The 19,882-nt window shown below is 58.0% G+C and overlaps 1 protein-coding gene across 1 annotated transcript in view; it reads left to right on the top strand.

Moving 5' to 3' along the window:
• The window catches only part of LOC129654283 (calmodulin-binding transcription activator 1), a 663,943-nt gene that overhangs the window by 571,305 nt on the left and 72,756 nt on the right, over nucleotides 1-19,882 (top strand). Inside the window, exons 6-8 of the mRNA XM_055583785.1 lie at nucleotides 6,760-6,900; nucleotides 8,497-10,343; nucleotides 16,721-16,847. Coding sequence (XP_055439760.1) covers nucleotides 6,760-6,900; nucleotides 8,497-10,343; nucleotides 16,721-16,847 — 2,115 coding nt within the window. The remainder of the gene's footprint in view (nucleotides 1-6,759; nucleotides 6,901-8,496; nucleotides 10,344-16,720; nucleotides 16,848-19,882) is intronic.

Raw genomic sequence — 19,882 nt, 5'->3', positions numbered from 1 at the left:
ACTAGTCAATCCTAAAGGAAATCAGTCCTGAATATTCATTGGAAGGACTGATGCTGAAGCTGAAACTCCAGTACTTTGGCCACCTGATTCAAAGAACTGACTCATTGGAAAAAAAACCTGATGCTGGAAAGATTGAAGGCAGAAGGAGAAGGGAACAACAGAGGATGAGATGGTTAAATGGCATCACCGACTCAATGGACATGAGTTTGAGCAGGCTCCAGGAGCTGATGATGGACAGGGAAACCTGGTGTGCCGCAGTTCATGGGGTCACAAAGAGTAGGACAGGACTGAGTGACTGAACTGAACTGATGTTCACTGAGCATCTTCTATGTGCCAAGAATCATTCAAAGCATGGAGAATAGAACAGGGCCCTTGAACAACATCCTGTCCCCATGATTCAGACTCTGGCTTTAGTGGGGACCAGAGCTGGAGTAACCAGGAGGGCCTCCAGAGCGAGGTGACACTTGAGCTGGCATGTGCTGGATGGAAGGGTAAGATTTATATGTTCATGGACAGATGAATGGATAAAGAAGCTGGGGTACATATATACAGTAGAATATTAGTCATAAAAAGGAATGCATTGGAGTCAGTTCCAGTGAGGCAGATGAACCTAGAGCCTATTATACAGAGTGAAGTAGGTCAGAAAGAGAAAAACAAATATTGTATATTAATGCATATGTATGGAATCTAGAAAGATGGTACTGATGAGCCTGTTTGCAGGGGAGCAGTGGAGACACAGACAGAACAGACTTGTGGACACAGGGGGAGAAGAAGAGGGTGGGAAGAATTGAGAGAGTAGCATTGAAACATACACTACCATGTGTAAAATAGATAGCTGGTGGGAATTTCCTATATGACTCAGGGAGCTCAAACCCAGTGCTCTGTGACAACCTAGAGGGATGGATTCATGGTGATGTGTGGCAGAAACGACCACAGCATTGTAAAGCAGTTTTGTTGTTGTTTAGTCACTAAGTCTTGTCCGACCCTTTGCGACCCCATGGACTGCAGCACAGCAGGCTTCCCTGTCCTTCACTATCTCCCAGAGTTTGCTCAAATTCATATCCATTTAGTCGGTGAGGCTATCTAACCATCTATCCTCCAATTAAAAATCAGTAAATTTTTAGAAAGTGAAAAAAGAAAAAGGCAGCAGCAAAAGTGAGGTCAAAAGCTCAGCCTCTGGGCGCCAGTGCCAAATCCAATCTCAGAGACAGAGTTTTGTGTAAAGTAGAGAAGAATAGCTTTTTTGCTTCGCCAGGCAAAGGGGGACACAACGGGCTCCTGCCCTGCAAACCTGTGTGTCCTCACCCAGGAGGATCTGGTGAGGAGTCTTATAGCATTGATTCAAGGGTGGGGCTGCTGACAAGAACAGGCTGTGTGCAGGGTCTGTGCGAGCCCTCCAGTCTGCTCTCGGGTGATCTTCTTGATGAGCTCCTCTGATTTCTCCCCTCTGGACTCAGGTGATTCCTTGGCTGTTCCTCCCTTGATTAGCAACTGTTTGAACCTGCCCTTTGGAACTCAGGGAAGGTCGTGGAGACTGGAGTCTACTCCCTACAAACAAGGAGCGGGGAACAGAGGGGAACCCAGGAGCCCCAGAGTCCTGCTCAGTTTCAAAAGGAGGCATTCCAGAAAGATCTCAGGGCCCCTCGAATGTACACACCCTATGTGTGCAGCAGAAAGGGCAGGGTGGGTCTCTCCTGGCTAGTAGAACCCTAGCCAGGAAGCCTGGGGACGGGGAGGCCTGAGCCCTGATGGCATACGGGCATGCACAGTCGCTCAGTCGTGTCCAACTCTTTGCCACCCCATGGACTGTAGCCTTCCGGGCTCCTCTGTCCATGGGATTTCCCAGGCAAGAATACTGGAGTGGGTTGCCATTTCCTCCTCCAGGGGATCTTCCCAACCCAGGGGATGAAAGCTGCATCTCCTGCAGCTTCTGTATTGGCAGGTGGATTCTCCACCACCAGGCCACCTGGGAAGCCCAAGCCCTGATGGAAACTATTAATGTATTAATTGGTCATCTGGGGCTGCCATAACAGAGCACCACAGCCTGGGCAGCTTGAGCCATAGGAATCTATTTCTCATATTCTGGAGGCTAGAAGTCCAAGATCAAGGTGTGGGCAAGGCTGGTCTCCAGTGAGACCCCTCCCCTTGGCTGACAGAAGGCCACCTTCTCGCTGTGTCCTCACATGACTTCTGTGTGCTCACTCCCAATGTCTCTTCCTCTTCTTATAAGGACACCAGTCCTATTGGACTAGGATCTACCCTTGGGACCTCATTTAACCTTAATTAACTCCTGAAAGGCCCTGTCTCCAAATATACTCAAATTGGAGGTCAGGGTTTCAAAATTAAGAATTTGGGGATACACATTTCTGTCCACAATGGGTGACAGGGCGGCTCAGTGTGGGGTCAAGTTAAGCCTGGCTGGCCAAAGCTCTCCACCATCACCCCCCAAATTGGGAAGGAGCAGACATAACCCTTGTCTAACAGCCAGCCCCTGGCAGGGGCAGGGGGTGCCTCACCCGTGCACCTTCCCCAGCCCCGCCTCCAGATCTCAATTACACTCTTCCTGGTGGTTGGCCACCTCTTGGGTGAATTGCTCATCTGAAGACACCCCCAAAGCGTGGCGCCATGCTGTTGTCATTGATTTCATTTTGATGATTCAGATTAGTGTTCCCGTGGCTGCCCAGCTGCAGGAGGTCGTTAGGGTGAGCCTTGTGGATAGGCCGGGTCAGCGCTGTCGGCTCACAGACCAGTCCTCCCACCGGGCCTGCGGCAGGCCGCCCGGCAGAGCCAGCGTTGGGTTCCCCAGGCAGCAGCAAGACTGTGGCGGCGCTGCAGGAGTGCCCTGCCGCACCCCTTTCTGCTGGCCAGTGTGGCCCTTTGGCCACTTTCTGTCCTGTGCAGGCCTGTGAGGAATCACCCATGCCCACCTTCCCCATCCCTGGTACCTCCCTGCCCTAGCCTTCCTGGGCACATCACCTGAGCAGCCAGGGACCATCGCCCAGGCCTCCTCGTGTATGGGTGGCTATAGAGGGCCCCCTCTGCCTGGAATTCGGCAGCAAACACTCAGCCTCCTCCTCCACCCCAGGCAGGGCCGGCAACTGTGGTCTGGGAATCAGGACCCCTGAGCCCTCGGGAGAGGGCACGAGGTGGCCCAGAGCCACCAGGAGGTGACTTGGGGGGAGGGGGAATTCCCTCTTCTCTTTCTGTGCGCCCCCACCCCAGGTCATGACCTTACCTTTCACCAACTGTACTTTCAATGCAGTTTCCTTTCCGCTGCTTTTATGAAGGGGGAGGGGCGGTGGAGGGGGAGGGGCCAGTGCGCGTGTAGTAACCTCCCTTCCGCAGAGCTCTTTTCCCCATAGAAATCTCCTTTCCCGCTGATTCATTACGTGTCGGGAAGCGGAGCGTGACATGTTAAAAGCCGTCTTGATAGTATTTGATATTCAGTACTAACAGCTCACCACCTCCAAGGAGGGGGGGTTTCTCCCCGCCCCCACTGGAGTGGGAGGGAGACAATTTGCATATTGGATGTGCTAAGACAGTAGGCAATTTGCATTTAGCATCCAGAAATTCTCTGCTTGCAATCTGTCACCCTTCACTGGGTTTTCATTTTATAACCTTTACAACATAAGGAGACGAGCAAGAGGCAGAGAGAACTCGGGAGCCGCACCCTCATGAGGGCCAGAGGAGACTGGTCTCAGAGGCAGTTGTCAGCACAGGGGGTCCTGGTCAGAAATGCCAGAACATTCCAGCAAAGGTGACTGCCCATCTGGGGATTAACAAAGCCGCTCAACCCCAGGACCTCAGAGCTTTGGGTAGGGAGTTGCCAAGTGGCCAGATGCCAAGGGGGGGTTGCCTGAGCCCAGCTCATCTCCCCAGAGATTCGAGTTCAGACTCATGGAAGGTTTTCCCTGAGAACACCTGGTCTGGCTGTGCAATGAGCAGCTGCTCCAAGCCCTCCCACAAGGAAACACACTGCAAGGAGCTCTGGGAATGTTTCTGGTCCCAGGCTTGCAGAACCTGCAGGCTCTGGGCCCAGGACAGAACTGTGTGACTGTCATCCTGACTGCAAGGGAGGAACTCCTGCAGGGCTTTAGAAACAAGCCTGGGCACCCCCTCTGGAACCCCCACGCTGGGGCAGGGAACGGACAGCTGGAAGGCCATCTGTGTGTACCGCAGTTCAAGGAAAGGGGTCCTGAGTCCTGCCCTCTGGGCCCCACCCTGCCCCCCAGCTTCTGTTTTCTCATCTATAAATTGAGGATTCTGGAAAAGGTCCTGAGCCAAGGGAGATCCTGGGAATGGGTGTCAGGGCCTGACTCCAATTCCCACCTGAGCCAGGCCCCTTCCACTGTGATCTGTTTTCCATAGTGGATTTCTAGGCAGAGGTTATTTGAGAAAATCACTCCAAGACTATGACAGGGTTTGCAAACCCCTGGCCTGGGCTGTGCCTTCCAGCTGCCAGGCAGGAGGCCCTGAGTCAGCAGGAGCTCAAACCTCCTGGGGCTGCTGGAGAATTTCCCAGGGAATCCCAAGGAGAGATGCCATCCACCTGTGGAAAGGTGGGCTGTAAATCCCTGACCCCTGAACATCGCCATCACAAAGGGTTCTGAACAGGCACCCGTGGCTTCAAATCCAGGCAGGTGAGCTAGCTTGGAGCAGAAGCCACTCAGCCAGTACCCTGTCTCGATGACCCGTCACAATTCAGGACCCGCCCGGTGCAGGGCCTGGCCCTAGTACTGTTGAAGGTGCAGGAAGCAGAGGAGCCAGAGGCTCATCAGAATGGAGTGGAGGTCAAGGATGCTGGACAAACACCTGGGACAGGGCACACAGAAGAAAAGCAGTGCTCCCGAGGGAGTCCCAGCAGATCACAACACTCACGCGGGATTTCTTTGAAAAACCACTCAAGTTCTACAGGAAGGCGCTGACAAGCAGCAGAAACGTGAGATGGGTAGCACCATGGAGTTCTCCCTGCCCGTTCCAAGGCTGAGCCGCCTGTGGATGGCCCGGCCTGTTGGCCTAGCATCGGCCGACGCGCAGGGCAGGGCCAGCATCCCGTGTGTGTGTTGCCACCACGGCATCACCGTTAATGGTGATGACAACAGCCACTCTTGGCGGGGACCACACAGAGTGCCAAGCAGGAGATCGGGGTCCCCAGGCCACCCTGTGAGGTGGCTACTCTCGTATTCCCATGTTGCAGATGAGGAAACTGAGGCTCAGAGAAGTTTAATGACTTGCCCAAATTCACACTGCAAGTAAAGACCAAAGCCTGGGCTCCAATCCAGGTCTGAATCCAATCCAGCTCTCACCTGCTCTGTGTTAGTCGGTCAGTCGTGTCCGACTCTTTGTGACCCCATGGACTGTAGCCCACCAGGCTCCTCTGTCCAGGGAATTCTCCGGAAAGCATACTGGAGTGAGTTGCCATTTTCTACTCCAGAGGATCTTCCTGACCCAGGATCAAACCCAGGTCTTCCGTATTGCGGGCAGATTTTTTACTATCTGTGCCACCAGGGAAGTTACCTGCTGTGTAGACTTTCCCTACGTGTTTCCTTATGCCCCTCACAAAGCAAAGGAAGGCTTTGCAAGTTGTGACGGTTCTTTGCCTGGAGTTCATGTGAGACCAGCTTAAGCAATGAAGAAAGGAAACTGTTCTTGCCTGGCAAAGCCCCTGGTCTCTCCCTACTCTGACCCTGGGCCCTGATGCCCTGCGCTTCCTCCCAAACTATAAGCTCCCACCATCCCCCCTTCAGAGGGACCTGGGTCCCTCCTGCAACCCCCAGTACCAGCCCCAACCCTGGGTCTGTGAATTCACTGCCTCTGGGCCCATGCCCCCTGGACCCACCAGAGAGAGCTGGGCTGTGCCATGTGCCCAACATGCCAGCCCTGGCTCAGCCGCCTTTCGGCCGGGTCTGCTACAGCTGAGAAAGGACAGCAGGGCAAGTGGGCGTGAAGCTCAGTCAGTCCACACACTCAGCCAGGCAGGTCGTTTATTTTAGACCTCCAGCCCCGTCCTGCCAGGCAGGTGGGGAGCCCACCCTCAGCCATCCCGGGCCCCCACTCCAATACCAGGGATGGCAGCGGTCCAGGGTAGAGAAGGGGGAGCTGAAACTGCAGGGCGGTCATCCAGGTGGCCGGCCATCATCAGTGGACACCCGCTGTCCAGGCCATGTGGGCCCTTTGTCCACCCCCTTCTCCCCCAGCTCAATCTGCAGCCCCTTGAGGCTGAGAAGTCTGGTGAGAGCAGGAAGCTGGAGTGCCCCTTCTGCCAGGGTTGGCCACGCATCCTGCTGGGAGCCGGACCCCCCAGCCACCATCTCTCCTCCACGTCTCCACAGCCTGCACTCTGGGGAGGTCCCTAGGCCTCCCGGACCTCTCCTTCCCCACCCTCGCTCTCTGTGCCTCCACTCCACGACCCCTTGAAGAACCACCAGATCCACTTGAGCTTTGCAAAACCAGAGCGACTCTCTGGGCGATCCCTCCCAGCACGGCACCACAGGAAGCAAGGATGGGAGAAGGGGTGGGGGGTGGGGGTGGAGGGCTTGGAGCTCCCCAGGGGAGGGGCTGTGATAGGGCAGCCTGGTTTCTCCCTCTTTCCTCCCTTCTCCCCTCCTACGGGCATCGCTTTGTGGTGCTTGGAGTCAGCCTGCCAGCAGAAAGGGGGCCGTGCTCCGGGAGGGCTCAGGCCCCATCCCTCCCAGGACCTCCCCCAGGCACAGGTGGCCTCTGACCGCACCACCCCCTCGCCCGCCTCTCTCCCCACAGTCCACGGCATCAAGTGGACGTGCAGCAATGGGAACAGCAGCTCGGGCTTCTCGGTGGAGCAGCTTGTGCAGCAGATCCTCGACAGCCACCAGACCAAGCCGCCGCCTCGGACTCACAACTGCCTCTGCACCGGCAGCCTGGGTGAGCCAGGCCGCCAGCAGGCATGCGGGCAAAGGGCGCTCCCAGGCAGTGGGTGTGACGTCCAGGAGGGGAGGGGGGTCAGCCACGATCCAGGCCATAGCACCCACGGCAACTCTCCTTCATCCTGCCTGGCTAGGCTGGTGAGGCTGGTGGAGCTGGTGGGGCTGGTGGGGCTGGTGGGGTTGATGAAGCTGGTGGGGCTGGTGGGACTGGCGAGGTTGGCAGGGCAGCCCCCTTTGGGCAGGAGAGAACAGTCTCCAGATAAACACCTCCTTTTGGAAGGTGCTGTGAGCAGCACAGTCAGGAGTGCATGGGGTTGGGCCACCGTCCACATCCACCCGCCTCAGGTGCCTTCCAGGCCTCAGGATCTCAGGCATCAGAGGCAGGAGCCAGGTCCCCGGGGCACTGGGCCAACAGAGGCTTTTCCAGGGAGTCAGCCTTGAGTCAGTAGGAACGCTCAAGCTAAACCTCTCGCTTTCACCTCTGCCTCCTCCAAGAACGCAGTGTCCTGCACCCCCATCCCGATTGTCTGTGCTTCTGATAATGGTATTTGCTCTTTGAAATGTAGTTCTTCACTCCCTAGCTGCCTTAATTAGCTATTTCCATTAGAGGGCCATGCTGCTTCTCCGAGAACTCTTCATGCATTTAGGAATCTTAGTGAGGCTGGAACAAGATCAGGGGAGAATCCACCCTTTCATCAAAAGCAGAGTCACCCTTATCAGATGGAATGAAAATTACACAGAAGTGGAGGCCTGGGGGTAGAGCCCTGAGTGCAGCTTGCTCAAAATGCTCAGAGCCCGAGGCTCTTTCTTTTCTGCCACTCAACTGAGAGCTAAGGCTCCATCCTTGCTAAGGTCTTAGAAGGATCTCACCCTACAAAGAGCCAAGGACAGGCTCAGGCTAGCTAAACAGGCGGTGGTGGCCCCAAAAACCTTTCTGCCTCTGGAGTGAAATCTAGAACCCTCTTTGGTCCTGGGGCCTAAGAGCTAGTCCAGGGAGAGTTCATTGCTTTCCACCTCCTTCCCAGTCAACCCCCACCCCCACCTCTCACCCCCCCCCACCCCCAGCCACACACACACACCATCAATCTCTGGCTTTCAGTCCCAGAGGGGCTTGCTGGGCAGTCATGGAAAGTTTAGCGGGAGAGGGGAGGGGCCCGGTCAACATCCCGGACTGAGCCCCTCTGGCCAGCAAGGCCCAGTCCAGTAAGTGAATGCTTCCAAGGCTGGGAAGGATTTTCCTAGAGGATGACATTCTCCCCAGCCCCTCCTTCCCGATCACCCATGCACTGGGTCGCTTCGATTACTATTTGAAAAGACCATTTGGGACAAAGAGCCCAGGTCAGGAAGATGGTTTCGGAGGGCATGTGAGAACCCAGGTGGGGTAAGATGGCCCAACAGCCTGAGGGTTTGTCCCATGCCAGCCTCGGGGACGGGTGTGGAGAAGGGGCTGCCTGATCTCCCAGGCTGGGCTCTGCCTGACCCCAGCCTCAGGGACGGGGCCCACCACAGCCCTCGCTCTGACTCTCTGGTGCATGTGTGTGTATGTGTACCCGTGTGTGTGCGCGCGTGTGTGTTGTGCTTGCGATCTCCGCAGGAGCGGGCAGCAGCGTGCACAAGTGTAACAGTGCCAAACACCGCATCATCTCGCCGAAGGTGGAGCCGCGGGCGGGCGGGTGCGGGGGCCACGCGGAGGTGCAGCACAATGATGTGTCGGAGGGCAAGCAGGAGCACAGCCACCACGGCAAGGGCTCGGGTCGAGAGAAGAGGAACGGCAAGGTGGCCAAGCCCGTGCTGCTGCACCAGAACAGCACGGAGGTCTCCTCTACCAACCAGGTGGAGGTCCCCGACACCACCCAGAGCTCCCCCGTGTCCATCAGCAGCGGGCTCAACAGCGACCCGGACATGGTGGACAGCCCTGTGGTCACGGGCGTGTCCAGCATGGCGGTGGCGTCCGTGATGGGGAGTTTGTCCCAGAGCGCCACGGTGTTCATGTCCGAGGTCACCAACGAGGCCGTGTACACCATGTCCCCCACCGCTGGCCCCAACCACCACCTCCTCTCGCCTGACGCCTCTCAGGGCCTCGTCCTGGCCGTGAGTTCCGACGGCCACAAGTTCGCCTTCCCCACCACGGGCAGCTCGGAGAGCCTGTCCATGCTGCCCACCAACGTGTCTGAAGAGCTTGTCCTCTCCACCACCCTCGACGGGGGCCGGAAGATTCCAGAAACCACCATGAACTTTGACCCCGATTGTTTCCTCAATAACCCAAAGCAGGGCCAGACGTATGGGGGTGGAGGCCTGAAAGCCGAGATGGTCAGCACCAACGTCCGGCACTCGCCACCCGTGGAGAGGGGCTTTGGCTTCACCACCGTCCTGACCAAGGAGATCAAGACCGAGGACACCTCCTTTGAGCAGCAGATGGCCAAAGAAGCCTACTCCTCATCCGCGGCGGCTGCAGCATCCAGCTCCCTCACCCTGACCGCCGGCTCCAGCCTCCTGCCGTCGGGCGGTGGCCTGAGCCCCAGCACCACGCTGGAGCAAATGGACTTCAGTGCAATAGACTCCAACAAGGACTACACGTCCAGCTTCAGCCAAACGGGCCACAGCCCCCATGTCCACCAGACCCCTTCCCCAAGCTTCTTCCTGCAGGACGCCAGCAAGCCCCTCCCCATCGAGCAGAATGCCCACAGCAGCTTGAGTGACTCTGGGGGCACCTTCGTGATGCCCACGGTGAAAACGGAGGCCTCGTCACAGACCAGCTCCTGCAGCGGCCACGTGGAGACGCGGATCGAGTCCACATCCTCCCTCCACCTCATGCAGTTTCAGGCCAATTTCCAGGCCATGGCGACGGAAGGGGAGGTCACCATGGAGACCTCGCAGGTGGCTGAAGGGGGCGAGGGCCTGATCAAGTCCGGGGAGCTTCAGGCCTGTAGCTCTGAGCACTACCTGCAGCCAGAGCCCACCGGAGTGATCCGCAGTGCTGGGGGCGTTCCCCTCCTCCCGGGCAATGTGGTGCAGGGGCTCTACCCCGTGGCCCAGCCCGGCCTGGGCAACGCCTCCAACATGGAGCTCAGCCTGGACCACTTTGACATCTCCTTCAGCAACCAGTTCTCCGACCTAATCAATGACTTCATCTCCGTGGAGGGGGGCGGTGGCACCATCTACGGGCACCAGCTGGTGTCGGGGGACGGCACAGCACTCTCGCAGTCGGAGGACGGGGCCCGCGCCCCCTTCACCCAGGCTGAGATGTGCATCCCTTGCTGTAGCCCCCAGCAAGGGGGCCTGCAGCTGAGCAGCGCCGAGGGCGGGGCTGGCACCATGGCCTACATGCACGTCGCTGAGGTGGTCTCGGCCGCCTCGGCCTCGGGCACCCTGGGGATGCTGCAGCAGAGCGGACGGGTGTTCATGGTGACCGACTACTCCCCGGAGTGGTCTTACCCAGAGGTAAGCTGCCGCTGCCGTCACCACCCCTCATCTGCCCTACCTGCCCACCTCCCTCACCTGTCGAGCCTGCCTCACCTGCCAGCCTCCCCCCCTGCCTCACCTGTCCCACCTGCCTCACCACCTGCCCACCTGCCAGCATGCAGCAAGAGATGCTCGTCTGCATGTGGCTGCCCTCCCCTTGAAGTTTTGGGCGGTGCAGACCAAGTCCCCTCCCTCTGTCCCCATGGCACTAGAAATACCCCGCCTCTCTCAAGGAGCGTTCCCGGTCCTCGCAGGAGCAGGGCTCTCCTCGGAGGCCGGTGGCCCCCTAGCTGGGCCAGGGTCAGTGTTTGCTGTCACCACTGTCACGTGGCTGATGTGTTAAGATTCCATCCATGTTTTGCTTTGTTTTGCTTTGTCTTTTTTTTGGAAAAAGTGTCCTAGGGCTGCTGGAAAACCATTTGAAAATCCACCGTCACCACCATAGACCATCTGTATCCATTGCTTTTGATTTGTTTCACAAAACAAATTCCCCTCAAATTGAGAGGGAGGGTACAGTTTCTGAAGAGTCATCTGTGAGATTTGGGGGTATATCCAGCCTCAACAAGATCAAAGGCATGTTACACGACCCAGGCTTTCCCACCGGTGGCCTCAGCCCCCTCCTTGGGTCTGTCCTCAGTTTCTGGGGGCTGAGATCTGATGTTGAGAATCACTGCTCCAAAGCCCAGGACCACAGGAAACCCAGGTCTTCCAGGCTGGTGCAGGTGATGAAGGAAGGAACCTTTGCTTTTCCTGTGAAGTAGAATGGCATAGGAAAGGGATGGATGGCCTGAGCCTTCCCTAACCCCCTGCTGCCCACTAGGCCATGCCCATGCCCCCTCCCAGGCCACCTGCCAGGTGCTTGGGTCCCAGCACCTTGGGGCCCAGATTGGCACTTTCTCCCCAGGCTGCAGGCGGCTGCCCACGGCTCCCTTGGCTCCCCTGACACGTTGCCTAGCCTCCGGGGTAGGGGCTGCTACCAGGACACTGAAGGAATGGTGCTCCTAAAAGATCCTGAAGCTCACGGGGTCACCAAAAGGCAGTGATGCACACCCCAAAAAAACATCTTCCAGCACAGGCAGGGCAGAGATGCTGGCTAAACAGACCCAGGCGCTGTTAGGGGCTCCCGGGATGATGCTTGCCCTGGGACAAGCTAATGGGGTTCCCTGAAAAGTGAAACTCTCCTGAGAGACCATCTCTGCTTCTGAGCCTCCCCCGGGCCCTGGTGAAGGGGCCAGTGATGCCCAGAGTGGAGGACACATCTCAGGGGTCCACTTCTGGGTGTCAGTCCTGGCTCTGCTGTGACCCTCCCTCCCTGTGACGCGGCTTCCTCACCTATCAGGTGGAGGTGATAACAGTGCCTGCCTCGGGGTGAGGCAAGGTTCCAAAAGGGCTTGGTAAAGTCTTTGGCCCGTAGCAAGTAATCAGTAGTTTATTATTATGTTACTGGTTATTACTCTGTGGCCCTCGCAGCTCATGGCCCAGGCTCCTCTCCGTGTCCTCCTGCCGTGGCCGTGGTCGTGGCAGAGGGTGTCCACTGTGCACGAATGTCCCGGCTCTCAGATGCCACATCAGCCCAGGTAGTGACCCCACCTTGAACAGGAGCTTCCCAGAGATTCAGCATGTATCATAGCAGCTCTGGGTCCACAGGCAACAGGCGCTTCAAAGCTCAGGTGTCCAGAGGTGGCTCCCCTATGTGGTGAGGAGCACGGGGCTGGGAGCGCACAGTCCGAATTCAAATCCTGTCCCCTGCTGGCTGGCCGGAGGTGACTTCAGCCAAGGTGGCTTGCTTTCCTGTCTTCCTTACTGGGGTGTTGTCAGGACTCAGTGAACAGCTCCAGCAGCACCTGCCTCTTCCGCCCACATCCATGGGCACCCCCGCCATGGGAGCCCCCAGTCCCCGCGGTTGCTCTAAGACTCTGCAAGATTCTGACTCAGTTTGCCCTCGGTGTGGCTCAGTGTGACCCTGGCCCTCTGGAGAGATAGGTCAGCTCAGCCCAGCAGCTGCCCCCCTCCCCCCGCCACAGGGCTTAAGACTGCAATTCAGAGAAGCCAAGAGGGAGCCCTGGGACTGGGGCGTGGGGAGGTCAGAGCTGGGAGTTGGGGTGCTGCCTCCTGGGCCTGACTCTGAAACCTGCCTTCCGGGCCTCAGTGTCCTGCTGAGCAGGGTGGCTTCAAGGCCCAAGTCCACAACCTTGGGATCCGGTCCTCAGGATGCTGAGTCTCCCTGGAGCCCAAGGAAGCGAAGGTTTTTACCCCTGCGGTTGTCCTGTGAGCTGACTACACATCCCAAGGCCCTGGGACCCGTGGGCACTGGTCAGGGGCCCTTGGCTAGCCTGGTCCTCTCCTTCCAGTATCCATCCAATCGAGGACCTGCGGATCCCTGAACTGTTTATCTCGGAGAAGGTCAGTTTAGCAGCTCGCCACGAGAGGGCGGCACAGGAACAGGAAAGGAATGACGGCCCGGGTGCCTGGTCTCCCGCATTGCAGGCAGATTCTTTACTGTCTGAGCCACCAGGGAAGCCCCTCCGGGAGGCAGCAGCCAGCCTGCTTTTGCAGAAGCTCTCCCTGCTTCCAGCTACCCAGAAACAAAAGCAGCTCAGACTCAATTTGATTTGGGAAATGGGCAGATGTCACCCAGCCAGGCGCTTTGGAGCCCGATGTGGTGGCTTGGGGAGGCCTCTTGCAGAGGCCCCAGCGGATCTGCAGCCACTTCCTCCCTCTGCCGGGTCCAGCAGCAGGGACTGCCCCTCCTGGGTTCTCCTGCAGGAGACAGCATCTTCCTCCCGTGCCCCTTCCCCCCTCCCATCAGAGCACCCCCCATCAGCTAGCAGGGTTCCCCTCGCCCTCACCCCTTCTCCACCAGGAAGAAGCCCGCTTCCACCTGTGTCAGGAGCCCCATTCTAGTCAGGTTCTGCAAAGCTTGTGGAGGGCTCTGCAGCAAGACCTAGGCCTGGGGATGCTTCCCCGCTTGTAAATATGAGGTCAGTGGCTCAGTGCCCTCACCCGGCTCTAAAATTTGAGTGTGCGTAGGCACCTACTTCACAGGGATGCTAAAGCTAGGGCTATCTTGCTCTCTCTTCTTGGAGTGTCCCTCCGCCTCCACACACGTTGCTCCCGTTTCCCCTCTGCCGTGTCCACCTGTCCACCTAACACACACACACACACACACACACACACTGATGTTCCCCCAGGCTCCAGGACCCTCCCTAGGTGCATCAGAAATACAGAGCCTTTATCTCAGGGCTCCAGGGGCACAGAGACTGCAGGTAGCATGTGTTGCTGCCTCTCCTCTCCCAAGCCCTTCTGCGTCATCTCCCTCCACTGAAGCTCCTGCCGCACCAGGCACAGGAGTCTGCAATTAGAGCCATCAGGTGCCCGCGTCACAGTGATTCAGCCCAGCCAGGCGATGTTGCCATGGAAACCCCCTCCTGAACGGGATGGATGCTGAGCCCCTCCCGTGACAGTTTCCATGGAGAAGGGCCTGATGTTCTCCAGTAATCTCTGCAGTCCTTTGTTCCTCACAGCAGCCCTGGCTTCATGCTAGCAGCTATTGATTGGGGTTATTGTGTTTTTTTTTTTTTTCCCTTTTTTCTCACAGAGTAACTGTCTGTGGCCTCTTGAAGCCACTGCACTTCCACTACCCAGGATCCAGGGACCACTGTACCCCGACCTGGTCTCAGGTGCTCCCAGGCACCCCAAAGTTAGGTTCTCCCGAGTCATGTGGCACAACTCCCAGGCAGGCACCCACTCCCAGCCCCAGGGACTCGTGGATGTGGCCCCAGCCCCGCCCCACTGACAGAACTCCAAACCTCTCCTTGGGGCCATATGTCAGAACCAAAGACAGTTAAGGCCAGAGCGTGCCTAGAGTTCAAATGCCACCCAGAGAAGGTGGGCCACTTGCCTGAGGACACACAGCTACTGGAGGGCAGGGGCAGGCCTCCTGCTTTTGGCTCTTGGTCCTGAGGTCTCTCTGCTGCTGCTGCTGCTAAGTCGCTTCAGTCATGTCCGACTCTGTGCGACCCCATAGACGGCAGCCCACCAGGCTCCCCTGTCCCTGGGATTCTCCAGGCAAGAACACTGGAGTGGGTTGCCATTTCCTTCTCCAATACATGAAAAGTGAAAAGTGAAAGTGAAGTTGCTCAGTGGAGTCCGACCCTTAGCGACCCCATGGACTGCAGCCTACCAGGCTCCTCCATCCATGGGATTTTCCAGGCAAGAGTACTGGAGTGGGGTGCCATTGCCTTCTCTGGAGGTCTCTCTACTGCCCTCTAAACTTTGGTTGTCTAGCAGGAAGCTGATTTTCCTAGCCATTCCAGGCAGAGGAAGGAAGACCCATCTAAGATCACACGGAAAATGCCTTCCAGTCTCGGAGAGCCCCTTCCAGTCTGGGAGAGCCCCTTCCAGGGGGGAATCTCCTTTCTGTGCTGGCCCATGGGGGACCCACCTCTAAGCCTCTCACTACGGACACCCAAGGCCAGTCCTGCGCCAGGTCTGCTTCCAGGAACCTTGTGGGGAGCCTCCAAAGCAAGTGCCGTGTTGAGGCTGGGAGCATGGATGGGCCAGTGCCAAGGACAGGTCACCCAAGAACGGGTTAGTGAGCAGGAGAGAGTGTCTCGCTGGCATTCGGAGCAGCAGGAGAGCTGGGGTCTGGCCTCTCTGGCCTGGAGAAGTGAGGTGCTCCTCACCCGCCCTCCAGCACCCAGGTCTCCAGCAGGGGTGCCTCCTGACTTTTCCTGCCTGGACACTAGGTGGTGCCCTCCACCCCGTCCTGGGCAGCTCTTGGCCCCCTGCTGGGCAAGACGGCTGGAGCCTGGGTTCGCCCACCCTAGGAGAGCCGGGGGAGCCCTAGAGGCCAGCCACCTCACCCTCTGCACCCCCAGGGCAAGCCTCCCCGACTCAGTGACCGCAGTCTGAGCCCTGAGTGGGGCACCTACACCGTGCTGCCCACATCAGGCAGGACAGTGTGCTATTAATCACTAAGCTCAGACAATAAAACAGGACTGCCCAGGGCACCGAGACATGAGGCCACCCTGAGTGGCTGCCCTGGCTGGTTCCAGCAGGCGGTCAGGGAGTGCTGATCCCTTTCCTGCACCCTCCTGCGCCTGGGCGCCTCTGGGGCCCTCTCCTCTGGAGCTGAGCAAGGTCATCTGAGCCACCCTCCGCCATCCCCCTTCCTCCCTCCCCCTGCCCCACCCCCGCCCTGTGAGAGGGGCTGCCGCTCAGCCAGGCTGCAAGCACATCAGGGCTGCAGGTACGATGTGCACACACAGTCAGGGGGCTGCAGGCCGTGCTGGCGGCACAGAGGGGTGCCCTCTGTGGCTCAACCCAGAGTCAGGAGGCCATGCACAGTCTCACCCAGTCCCCAGCCCCCAGCAGGGAGCCCCCCGTCCAGCCCAGAGCGACCTCTGAGCCTCTCCCTTCCGGAGCGCTCCTTCCAATGTCTTTCCCATCACCATCTGCATCCACCTCCCTGGCTCTCCCCACACCCTGGGCCTCCTGGGTCTCCACTCATCCTTGCCACCACCATGTCCGCTCCCTGGGGGGCCACTGAGATGCCCAGGCCTGTTTCCACAGCTCAGAGTTCCCACAGTCTGTCCACAAGCGAATGAAAGAGAACACCCCTCCCTCCCCTCCACTGCCTTCCACAGGTGCCCCCAGCCAGTTTCTCAGGTGCATCCTGAGAGGAACGGTTTGACAGACCGTGCTCCCTTCTGGCTAGAGCTGGAAGTTCCACTTCCCGGAGGGGGTCAGGGGTCAGAACTGCCATCCCCCTGCGGGATGCCAGCTGTGAAAGGCAAAGGGCGTCTTGGGGCCCCTGCACACCAGGGGGAGGAGAACTGGGGCCCTTCTCCCTGCCACAGTCCTGAGACAGTGGTTCTCAAATGTGGGCTTTATGTGGATCCCAAACCCCCTAACTCTCCCTTCCCCCAATTCACGCCCCCTGGCAACCATAGGTTAGATCTCTAAGTCTGTGAGTCTGTTTCTGTTTTGTAAATAAGTTCATTTGTATGATTTAAAATGGATAATGAACAAGGTCTTATTATATAGGAACTCTGCTCAGTGTCAAGTGGCAGCCTGATGGGAGGGGAGTTTGGGGGAGAAGGGATCCATGTATGTGTATGGCTGAGTCCCTTTGCTGTGCGCCTGAAACTATCACAGCATTGTTAATCGGCTAGACCCCAACACAAAACAAAAGTTTAGAAACAAATAAAGTAGGGCTCATGGGAATGGGGAGCCTGCATGTTCCACAAGCACGTGGGCTGGGGGTGTGGCCCGCCGTCTGAGTGGTGCAGCCACGGAGGCCCGTGTCGCCCTGTGGCTGACCCCCGCCCCCTGCTGGCCTCTGTTCCCTCCAGGGAGGAGTGAAGGTTCTCATCACAGGCCCTTGGCAAGAAGCCAGCAATAATTACAGCTGCCTGTTCGACCAGATCTCGGTGCCTGCGTCCTTGATTCAGCCTGGCGTGCTGCGCTGCTACTGCCCAGGTAAGAGAGAAGGCCGCCTGTCCGCAGAGGCCACAGGGGCCCCGGAGCACTGGGCTCTGGGTCAGCAGGCGAGAGGGGTGACCTGGGGCACATTGTGTCATTTCTCTGGACCTCAGTTTCCTGCACTGTGAAGGAGTGAGTCCCAGATCAGCTATTAGAATGTCAGTGAGATGGGGGCACAGGTGAGGTGGGCTGGGTTTTGAAGAGAACTTGACGGAGGACTATTTAGTCAACCTGCGAGCCAGGTGGGCACACCCAGGACTGGCCACAGCAGGAAGCTCTAACCAGTCTCCACCTGAAGGGTGATGGAAGCTGGTGAAAGCACGGTGGGTGGAGGGGTCCAGACAGGAGCTACATCTGGTGTTGGGGCCACAGAGCAGCCCTCTCCCACGGCCCAAGCCAAGCAGAAGTCACAAGAACAAGAGAGCCCAGGCCATGCGGGCCACAGGACCAGTCCCCTGGGACACAGAGCAGGTCAGAGAGGGAGGGAGAAGACCCAGCAGGCCACCGGGGACGGGGCGTCAAACTGAGACTAATCCGCACAAACTCCTTTTATACATCGGTGATTCCAGCCACCCCGTGGCCAGAAGGTGCAGGCACGAGGTTTCCATCCATTTTCGGGGACGGTACCCCCCCACCCCTTGTGCTCTTCCCAGGGCTCTGGCCTTCTCCCTCTCGCTCTGGCGGGGCTCATCATCGTCCACGTAGCTTGGTGTCCCTGTCTGGTCAACTTGCCCTTGACCTCTGGTCATCGCTACCTCCCCACTGGCCTGTGGGCTCCAGGAGGACAGAGTCTGTGTCTTTTTTGGTTACCATGTGCCCCCCGGGACTCGAAAAGTGCCTGGCATGTCACAGAAAGGGGGTGGATATCTACTCGAATCTGCTCATAGTTTTCTGTTCCCTGGGCTGGTGCTGGTGTGACCTCTCAACCTGCGCTTCCCAGATACCATTAGTCCCAGGGATGACCTGTCCAGCTGGCCCAGATGATGGACAGAGAGGCAGAGGAGGAGGTGGGTGGTGAGGGTGAAGAGTCCCACTCCATGTCATCTGAAGCCAAGGTGACTTCAAAAGGGGAGAGAGAGAGAAAAAGAGAGAGCTCCCTGTGGAGCTAGGGGTTGGGGGGAAGAGAAGTGGGGGCGGGGGTCCCCAAGTCAGGGGTAGAACTGGTCGGTGCCAGGGGCCTGGTTCACCTGGGGTGGTCCAGCTTGAACCTCTGGCCACCCTAGACGTCTACCTCGCCCCCACCACACCCCCAACCTGGGGCTCCCGAGCTGACAGGAACATTCTTCTCTCTCCATCTCCCCACAAAGCCCATCAGAGCAGAATGCCCTGCTGCAGGGCTGGGCTCACCGGCTCAGCTTCCACTTGAATACAGCAACCTCTTCACCACAAACACCCAGGGAGCCAGGGCTGCTGCCCCTGGCGGCCTCCCCTGCTGGCCCTTCCCCCACGGGCGGCCTGGCTGGCTCCCACTCGGTCCTGCTGCTCCCAGGCTCCCAGCAGCCCTCCTGGGGCTGGAGCACAGCCATCTGGACGTCAGCCAGGCTGGGCCAGCCTATCAAAGCTCAGGGCTGCTTGTAGCTAACGCAGCCCCCAACCTCTGCTGGCTAGAGAGGGGGAGGGGGCAGCGTGTTATTGACCTACCCACTTATCACCTGCTGCTGGAACGGCACTGGCCTGACCTATAAATAGATGCCACTTCCTGTACCTGGTTCTTGCCTGGCTGAGGACCCAGACCTTGTCTGTCCTGAGTTATCTTACCCCTCCGGAAAAAAAAAAAAAAAAAAAAGACCGGCCTTTGTGTGCCCTCTGGATGGTGTCCCAGGCCAGGACCTGGCAAACCCCGGGGCGCCGGAGCAGTCACATCACGCATCCCAGATCAGCCAGTTACCATCTGGTGGCTTGAGCCCAGGGGTTGACCTCTTGAGCCCCCTCTTCTGCATCTCTAAAAACCACCGGCCAGTTGGCAGAGGGACTGAGAGGAGGGCAGGTCCAGGAAGCTTCAGGTTCACTGGCTCAATTCATGAAGCTTCTCATGAGTGAGGCCTTGCTCTTTTTGTCCTTGGCAGCAGGTAGGGGACTGGGGAGAGGGGTCCATTGCTGTTTAGGTCTCACAGGCAATTCTCCTGGACCCAGAGCATCTCTGGGTCCTCAGAGCAGCCAGCTTGCAGGAGAGTCTGCCTAGGCCACTATGTCTCCCAGTGGCTCCGGCTCCCCTAGCATCCTGCATCTTGGACCCAGGGAGGCTCAGGCAGCTTGAGAGCCAGGGGACCCGCCCTGTTCTACCCCTAACCACAAAGAGGGGGGTCCCATTTGGACATCCCTCTTTTGAGGCCCAAATGGAAACATGTCACTCTGTAAAACAGCCCTGGCACTCATTCATTCATCAAGCAGTTTGCCAGGAACTGGTATGCACCTGGAATAGAGGCTAAGACCCCTAACCCTGACCTTGACCCCAAGGAACTCTCAGTCAGGAAGGAGTCGGTCACGCAAACAAGCCACACCCTGGCTTGGGGGATGATGCTGATTGCTTGAGGACCTCTGCCCTGGGTCTCCCAGAGGCTCAGGGAAATTGGAGCTGATCTTAAATGAAGGAGACTTGAAAGGAGAACCAAACTGGCCTTGCTGACAAGAAGGCCTCAGAGGCTTGTGAGCACAAGCCAGGCCACCTGAGGAAGTAGTATGGGAGAAGGGGGCACAGGGGGTGCAAATTGCCCCCGCCCACTGGCCTGGTGCACGTGCCCAGGCAACACGGATGGAGGGACTTGACCCTGACCAAGAATACGGTTCTTGCTCCCCTTCCATCACTGGCTGCAGAAGACACAGAAATGGAAACTCCCTCCTGTGAGATTCCAGGAATGTTCCAAGGTCAGGAGGGAGACAACCAAGTCAGGCCACTGAGCCCAAGTGAAGCAGCAGTGAAAGAGGACTTGAGACTTAGGAAGGGCAACCAGGCTCAGGAGAAGATGAAGGACACTCCCCTCCCACCCAACCCCCACTGCCAACAACAAGAAGACTTTGTTTTGGGATTTTCA

The sequence above is a fragment of the Bubalus kerabau genome, chromosome 5 (genome assembly GCF_029407905.1).
Source record: "Bubalus kerabau isolate K-KA32 ecotype Philippines breed swamp buffalo chromosome 5, PCC_UOA_SB_1v2, whole genome shotgun sequence".
Taxonomy (NCBI): Eukaryota; Metazoa; Chordata; class Mammalia; order Artiodactyla; family Bovidae; genus Bubalus; species Bubalus kerabau.
This window is presented reverse-complemented; position numbering and strand designations above follow the sequence as displayed.